Below are 9,325 nucleotides of genomic sequence, written 5' to 3'. Positions count from 1 at the left end.
ACCAAATATTTTAAACATTTTTAAGTATGTAAAGATAACTCCGCATTGTTATGAAATAAATAATGACTTAAATTTCTTATTTCATTGATGAAGAGAATTGTCTAAAAATTTGACAATATGAATATGTTGAAACACACTATGAGCAGTAGCTGTTAAAAATATTACTGCCAAGTATTAGACAATTGAGTTTAGCATTTTCTTTTTTTATATCATTTATAATACTTAAGCTGTGCACTTATATTTTTATAAATGTTTATAAATTATGCAATAATATACATATATTTTAATTATGATAAAAATGATTTTGAAAATAACAATTGTGCAATATTATTTTTTAAATTATCCTTTACCTGCTGTAACATTTAAATAATAGGTTATTATTTCAGGTTTAAAATGTATAAATTTGTTTTATTTTTATTTAACCCATTTGATTTGTTATGCAACTAATTCACATCAGTTAAAGCTAATTAAATAAAATAAAAGGAGTATCTTTTCTCATCCATTAAACACAAACTTACTAAAATCCAAGAATATTTTAAAAATTATAAAACACATGATTTTTAGAATAAATTTTGTTTTTATTGGTTATTATTTTTGTAAATTCTAATTACATTTTAAAAAAAGCATTAAAATATTTTTTTTTATTTTACAAAAAGATCACATTAAAAGATAAAACTTACCTAAATTACAGTGTTTTCAATGAAACAATTATAACTAAAATGCATAATTAAATGTTAAAATTTACAATAAATCTTCTTCAAAAACACTAGTTTTTAAAATCCTCCAAATATTTAAAAACAATAATCTGGATAAAAAGAAACAATGTACATAATGTAAAGCCAATAGTTTAAGAAAAATCAAGCTTTGCCAACAACTAAGAAGCAGACTTGAGCTAACAGGGTCTAGATGAGACTCATTTGTAGGTCTTTAAGCCTTCTAGATATTAAAATTACTGTATTCATAAACTCTTTCATGAGGTTGACTGTAAAGGGAAATAATCTGCTTGCAAGAGAGATAACTGCTTTGAATTTTATAAATACAATATACTTGATGTAGGTCTAAAATATAAATATACTGAACAGTGTACTAGATATGTTGTAAGTTTGGAATGAGAGAAACTAGTCCCACAATAGCAAAGTTTAGTGCTAAGCAAGCAATACGCTATCATAACAAGTACAAGTATAGGTTCACTGAAAAAGTCTTGGCATCACAGAATTTCAGAAAACTCGAAATATGAAGAATGCAAAATGGGTAACAGTAATATAACTTTTACATAGTAAAAAAAATGCCCTTGTATTTGTGAATATCAATAAATTATCTCCCCTTTTAAGTAAAATAAAAGTTTAATATATTCACCAAACTTGATGTTCATTACTTCAAGAAAAAAAAAATCAGTGTTCTTCTGGCTTCTCCACCCAACAAATTTACAATGCTTTAAGGGTTTGGTTATGTTTCAGTCACAATATCAAGCATAAAAATAAATATTTTTGGCCAAGTCAGCAACACCCAATCATGTCTACTACTATAAAAGAACAAAAATCAAATTCAATTATCATTAAATGTAATTTAGTAATACTGAGACATTACAATTCAAGACCTACTTACATTTTAAACGCTCTCTGTTACCAAACTTAAATTCTTAACAGTTTACAATGTGACATTTTGGCCCATGCGAGACTAGGACAAATACAAGGATAAATTGTTTGGATTTCATATAGACATACAACTGCAAGCCAGCTACAGCAGATGCGCTTTATCAAATCACTGACCATTGGTCAATTGTAAATTATAAAGAGGTAGTAGCTAAAAATACTCTTTATTTTACTGTTGAATTTCTCGTGGTGTGTACACAAATAATTTGCCTAGTATTAAATTTTGTGTGCTTTGATTGGATTGTATATTTTTCAAAATGCATCAGGTTAATTTTTTCATAATTAGTTTCTTAAACTGTCACAATACAGCTTCTAATATCCAACCAATTTTTTAAAAAGAAATAAACAAATAAATAATATGGCATGAATTGGCAGGTTACTTAATTTCTTATAAATTAATTAAAAGGTAAAATTGAAATTAACTGTTTGAGCAAATTAAAAAAAAAAAAACTACAAGATTTTATTTAACCCTATAGTTTAAAAAAAAATTTTTTCATAACCTACGCAGAATGTTACTGAACAAATATTTTTGGATTTCGTTCTGGGAATCCAACAAGTCTCTGAATAAATTGTTCTTTGGCATAGCGATTGTCCTGTTTAGTAAATTTATATACGTAAATTTTAGTATTCAATCAAAAGAACATAAATTTAGAGTACATGTTACATTTTCAGGTGAAATCAAATTAGAATTTTTAAAAAAAAATCAAGGACAGCAATAAAAACATTTTAAATATGACTAAACTTAGATCATGCATAATTTATACACAAGTATATATCAAGTATGATGCATTCTGGGATTGTTCTCGTGATAAATACAGGGATTTAAATACAATGTGTATTTTTAACTTAATTAGAACCAGTTTTGGATGAAATCGTGAATCATAAATGTTAATAAATGTTATAAAAATATGAAATTATTAAATTTTGAAACCGTCTATTAACTTTAAGCTCCTTAACAATAAATTACAAGATGTGTTTTAGTGTTTTTAACAGTATTCACTTCACTGTAGGGATGAAAAATGTTATTAATGTATTTTTGTAAAGATTTTAAAAGTTGGTGAATTTTTTAAAATTCTAGTGAATAATGTTCATAAAGTGCCTACACACAAAAATAAGGTGTCTTTTGTGTATTAAATGTGCACTGAATAATATATTATAAATAAAACAGCAAGCTCAAATATCCAGCAACAATTTATCAACACTCATTACATCCACAAAAATTAATGTGATGATGAAGAAAAATCTTTGGCTACATTTGCAACATAATTTTTTTTTAGCAAATAACATGACTTTGATTAATAACAACATAAACCAAATGTTTGTATGGCAAAATAACATTTTTTAAAAATGCATAGATCTTGTAATAACACAGATTTGCTTATCTAAGGCTGTAGTTGTTCCCACATTAGATCTAACTTGAGTACGGTATTTAAAATGATTTAGGTAAAATTATTGTTTAAAAATAATCCTAAAACTTATTTTCAGCCTTATATTAAATTGATTTAAATTTTTCACTAATTTTAATTATGTTATTGTAAGACTTTGAATTTTCTAATTTGCCGTTAAGAAAGCGGGGTAGCCGAGGAAATCCATAAACAATGAAGCAATATGAAAACATTATTTTCACAACTCTAGGGGCTTTAGTTTACATTTTTTTTTGTAATAAAGACATACCATACTCTTACAACTATTATTATGAAGCTACTTACACATTTACTAACTATACAAGAAATTTTTTTTTATATAAATATAATGCTCCAATTTGTGAGGTAAAGAAAACAAATGCCCTTAGGACTAAGTTAATCCTGTTTAAAGTAAATTTACAATTTTACAAGGGAGACAACTTATTAGTGGAGAAAATATACTATTGATCTGAAAACACCTGTGCTCTAATGATAACTGTATCATCTACTGTGTAATATTGCCTCAATGAAGGCAGCTGTATAAATTCTACGTAGCCAAAACCTTTATGATTTCTAACCGTTGTGGGCCTCTGAAATGCTGCAAGGTGAGGCTTTGCAGTCAATGTTTCAGAAATATGAATCCTAGCATTCACATCCGGGTTCTGGTCAACAATGGTCAGAACAATTTTCCCAGAAAAAGGCCAAGAAAGAATGTGATCGTTTTGTCCTTGCATGAAATGAACAAAAAGTGATAAATAGGGTGGCTGCTGGCTGGTGATGTTAGCCCGCACACACAGTTTGTAACCCCACGCACTCGTATAAAACGGTGGACTATGCAACATGGTTGGCTCCCCTGCTACGGCTTTTAACTGGTACTGCGAAAACTCTTGTATTTTCCAGTAAAAATCACCGTTATAAAATCTCCCTTCCTTTTCCTTATCTACTTGAACTTCCAGTTCTTTGACCTTGGCGACCAGATCGGAATTTGTTTTCTCGACGCTGACCACCATCTTCTGGAGCTCTTCAATACGCTGCTGTTGCTGGGCAGCTCTGGCTTCAAACTGGGAACTTAACTCTTGAATGTACCGAAACATCTGGGAGGACGACGCCTCAGTTATCTGCTCCGAGGCTGAATTCTCTTTATAATACAGGCTGCAGGAATCTTGAGTTAAAGGGGGATGAGCCTGGAAGCTCAATCTACGTAACGGTAGTTTCGGTTTGACGCTTTGAGATGCGGATGCCCGAGATGTTTCCGAACCAGGGTCGCTGTAGTGGACAGGCGATGTGCTGTTTTGTCTGCCGTCCTCTCCTCTTGTATGTAAATTGGTTGCCGAAGAGAAATGTACGTTATCTTTGTAGTTATGGTGAGTTAGAATTTCTTTCCGGCATGACTCATCTTCAGAGCAGCTGTCTGATACCCTTGCAAGCTGAAGTGCTTGAAACGTGCTGTGTAGGCTGGCACTGTTGCCTGCGTCCCTGGAGGATAAGTTTCCAGCAGCTGTGTCTGCAGTCGAGAAAGAGTTAAAGGACTGAAGTAGATTTTTCATGGTCCCAGCTAAACCATCACTTAACGAGTTTTCTGTGCACTCGTTTGGATCAATCATGTGCGTCCCGCTGTGATTGGCTAGCCGTGTTACTGCAAAGCAGAGTTGTTTCATGTGGGATGCACATTCTGTTATCAAATGTTCATTTTCCTTGCTCCGCATTATCTACAAAAAAAAGACACATATATATACATATATATATGTACATATATATATACATATATATATATATACATACATATATATACATATATATATATACATACATATATATACATATATATATATACATACATATATATACATATATATATATATACATACATATATATACATATATATATATATACATATATATACATATATACATACATACATATATATATACATACACATAAATACATATATATATACATTTATATATACATATATATAAATAAATAAATATATATATATATATATATGTGTATATATATATATATGTGTATATATATATATATGTGTATATATATATATATGTGTATATATATATATATATATATATATATATATATATATATATATATATATATATATATATATATATATATATATATATATATATATATATTAAAACTTATTAAAACATATATAATACTTTAACATAAAAAAATAGGCCACCCATAAACAAAGTTAAAATTGTATACAATTTTTACCCCTCTCTTACATGGTAGGACAATACAAAAGTAAAAACACCATCTGCCCTAATTGTATGCTGTCAATTACAGATTGCCCTAACATATATCATGTGTATTGATACTGTTAAACTCATTTGAAACCAATAACAAATTTTCAATGCTTACAACATGACCACAACCAAGAGGATAAAAAGGACAATGAATCTGCATTTGTTGGCAGTCTCTTTGAAGATGATCTTGCATCTGAAAAATGTTGAAAACTTTATTAGTGAAACATTGTAAAAAGCAAATTATTTTTTCCTAATTAACCGGGTTCTTTTAAAAATAGTTAATGGCAAAAGTTATTTGCTTGTCAGGAATATACTTCCTGAACTACCTTCTTAACACAGTTCATATACAAAACTGTGTGTGCTAATCTAACTTCCTCCATACATGAGTTGGTATGCACAAAACCCATTCAATACTTTTTATAATTTAGAATTGATTAATTTTTTTTTTCCAAAAAGGTCCAGAATTCTATAATTTTTTTAAAATACGAAACTGTTTTATTTTCTATATCCTTATAAATATAGTATATGTCATGACACATATATGCGATGTACAAACTTCATTTCTTTAAATGTATCAAGATGTTATAAATGTCATGACATGTACAAATGTCAACTCTTAACTTATCAAGTTGGTATAAATGTTGTAACACATATGATAGTGTAAAAACTGTAGCTCTTTCAACTTATCTAGTTGGTACTAAAAGGGCACATAGGGCAGATAAAGCAGAGTTCATCTGTTTCATTGATGACTATACACAAGGGGATTATGTAGTCAGCACTATGCTCAAACATGCTTGGTGGAATCAGGGATGTCCACTGACTGGAGCCCGAGGATCGGAACCCAAGTCTTTTGTGTTAACAGGCATAAGCTCTATCCTCTAACCATTGTAACGTCCCCTATCTATCAGCCAAATAGACGGTGAACGTCCCCGGATTCTTTTTTCGGGATCATATGCAAATGCCTTACGGCCTAAGTGGATGAACACTAACACAACGGCACACTAGGGCTCGAATTCTATGTCTAGGGTAAACTAGTGATACTATTGTAATTAACACTCATCCAATCTACATACAACTTTAATCAGCGAACACAGTTGTGGCAAAACACAAGGTTGAACTAGTTAAAATATTTAATGTATAAAATATCAAAACACAACTTACAAAATGTAGGAAAAACACTATCACAGATTTCTACACTGTCTAAAAAACTACAGGCCACACAACACTGCTATAGCTTCTGGAATAACTCAGCGACGAGTAATATTATACTAGAAGCCTAAATCAACTTAAGAAAGCAAGGCACACACAGGACTTAATTTCTCTCACGTTCAAATGGTCAGAGTCTATAGCCGGACAATATGGACGGCCTGGTCTGATCAAGGTAAAATCGCCCTGTAGACTGCCTCGTGTTGCGAGTGTGCGGGGCAATTAAAGACTTCTGCAACAGGGGAGATTATCCTCAACTCATGTAGCCATTGGTTGGGATAGTCATCTGACCAGAATCATTCAATCAGATCTTAATGGAAAATTTCTATGTCTTAGACCCCTTAATAAGTCAGTGGAAATTTTCCGGTTGTTGCACAATCACTCCATATAAGGAATTATACAATGTCAAAATAAAAATAGAACCTGACTCGACCTAAGTAGGTCACACCATGCTGACTCCACATATGACAATGTAAAAACCTCATCCCTTTAAACATTAATTTAATCTCATTAAGTGTGTGTTAACGTTAATACACATCTGATTATGCAACAAACCTCATCTCTACACATGGGCAGTTCACAGTGTTGGCAGGATACCTTAGCTTTAGGGCAGACATTGCTGTGTACCTTCATACGCACAAAACATAAAAATAAATAAATTCTGTAAACATCAGTAATAATCGGTTTTTCAGGGACATTATTCATGTTTATCTATTCCTCAACATAAAAACTGGTTATCATGATAACTTATTCAATGTTCAGTCTGTTTAGGCCTATCACATCTATATATATATTTCTGTTTAACCATGTTTATTGACCAGGAACTATTTGTACTTTCTGGCTTTAAAAGAAATTACAAAATATCATTATCCTCAGATGTAATCTGTTAAACATGCATTCCTCTTTCGTAACAAATTAAACATTGTGGGAATAAAATAAAATTTTCTCCAGGGGTTCTAAAAATATATCTAATCAAACCTTGAAAATGATGTGAATTTACGTACCTCAAGCAGGTTAGCTTTGACACTGGTTGAGCAAAATTCACATGCCACCAGACGAAATTCACAAAAATGTGCAATATGGTGCTCCATATCACAGCGATGTAGTATGGATGCACATTTATTGGGGCAAGGCATCAAAGAATGTGGACAGACATCCAGGTGATTCTAAACAGATGGATACTTATTTTAAAAACTTCAAACATAATCTAATTTCTGATTCATACTGTTTTATTTATCTTTCAATACTGATTAAATAAGAGATATTTTTTCTTACTTGTAATTTTCCAAGGGGAATAATCTGTTGGCATCCATCTTTTGTATTAGGGCATCTGATGTTGAAATTTAGTATTTCTCTCTTAGCAAAATTGTCAGGAAAAACATCATTTTCCACCAGTGTTTCATTATCAACAGGACATCGTGTGCAAGAGTCACTACAACATTAAATATTAATTAGATACATTTCTTTATCGTAGGTAAAAATTCATTTCTTGAAAGGTAGTATATAAAATACTTAAGTATAATTAAGGTAAATAAATTAAAAAAATTTTTTTTTAGAAAAGATATTTACTAATTTATTTAATTTGTGTCAATTTAGATAATTAATTAGATAATCAATTGTATAAATACGTTACCGTAGCCAACGTATAATGCAGTCTCTACAGAACCTATGCCCACATTTTGTTTGGCGCGGCTCACGTAAAATAAGCAAACATATAGGACATTCGTATCTTTGTTCCAGCGGGGGTACAAATTCATAATCGTAGCCTTCCATTGCCTGCGAGAACGAAAATGAACTATCACTGCAACTGGACGATGTCCTTCCACTTCTGTACGACGACTGACCAAAACTGTTAAACGTCATGTTAACTAAACAGAAAAATACATTCGGAATGAGTAATATGAAAAAATTACTTTATAGTAGTAACCTAATAGATTCCTCAATCTTTTAAAAAGACAAGTGTTTAGATAGATCTAGATCTAGTCTAGTAAAGTAGAGTATAAGATTTAGCTGATATATTATTATATTTTTAAGGGTTAGAAAAAGTGAAAGAGGAGGATAGAAAAACAGGCCCTAGAAGATAGAGAGATTAATACTTAACTTATATTACTTAACAGATCTAATTCCAGATCTAGAAACAGTTAACTGAGTTAACACTTAACAGTTCTAAATAGGCCTATATGTACGATTCTAAATCTAGTAGTGTAGATCTTACCTACCTCATACTCATTAATTAGCAGATCTAATCTAGAAATCTAGATAAATTTATGGGAGGGGGGCAAAAGTAAAGAAGTAAAACAGTAAAGACACATCACTAACTAAAGTAAAAACTCAAAGACAAAAATTTGTAATTAATTGAGCAGGCTAGAGTAGAAGTTACTCAAGTTAGAAACTTCGGTAACTTCACTTACTTTTTACACACTTACTTACACAGTGAACAGTGACTTACACTACACTTGACTACACTCTACACTAGTCCACGCTCCAACATTAACTTAACACCAAGTCCAACACACTGACTTACAGACTTAGATTTTAGATCGATTAGTCACTTACACCAGGTTCTGTAAGTTAAGTACTGTAAGTCTGTAACAGTAGAGTAACACTGAACACTGTGTTACACTGAAACAGGGAACAGTGTTACAGTACACTGCTTTTTACTTTTTATTCGTTGTCTCTGTGACTGTTATAGAAAGATCTTTAAAATTAAATATGAAGCTAGGCCGCTAGGCTATGCCATCCTAAAGAAAAAAACAACACTAAGACTAGATTTTCTTACTGTGTAGTAAAGTT

The 9,325-nt window shown here is 30.9% G+C and overlaps 1 protein-coding gene across 2 annotated transcripts; it reads right to left on the bottom strand.

Moving 5' to 3' along the window:
• Nucleotides 1–601: 601 nt before the first annotated feature.
• On the bottom strand, nucleotides 602–9,325 carry LOC131952345 (TNF receptor-associated factor 6-like). Of its 2 annotated transcripts, none has more exons than XM_059314961.1 (7): nucleotides 9,312–9,325; nucleotides 8,166–8,400; nucleotides 7,808–7,964; nucleotides 7,537–7,698; nucleotides 7,088–7,159; nucleotides 5,442–5,519; nucleotides 602–4,764 (listed from the first exon to the last, which is right to left on the bottom strand). In XM_059314961.1, exons 2-7 carry the CDS (start codon nucleotides 8,393–8,395, stop codon nucleotides 3,517–3,519), a joined length of 1,947 nt encoding a protein of 648 aa, XP_059170944.1. In that variant the 5' UTR covers nucleotides 8,396–8,400; nucleotides 9,312–9,325; the 3' UTR covers nucleotides 602–3,516. The 2 variants fall into 2 exon arrangements, with proteins under 2 accessions (XP_059170944.1, XP_059170943.1); XM_059314960.1 differs by lacking the exon at nucleotides 9,312–9,325 and adding an exon at nucleotides 9,089–9,265.

This window comes from Physella acuta, unplaced genomic scaffold, assembly GCF_028476545.2.
Source record: "Physella acuta isolate Inbredline_101_S28 unplaced genomic scaffold, ASM2847654v3 ptg000867l, whole genome shotgun sequence".
NCBI classification, from domain to species: Eukaryota; Metazoa; Mollusca; class Gastropoda; family Physidae; genus Physella; species Physella acuta.
Note: the sequence above shows the minus strand (reverse complement) of the source record. Positions and strands in the feature narration are given on the sequence as shown.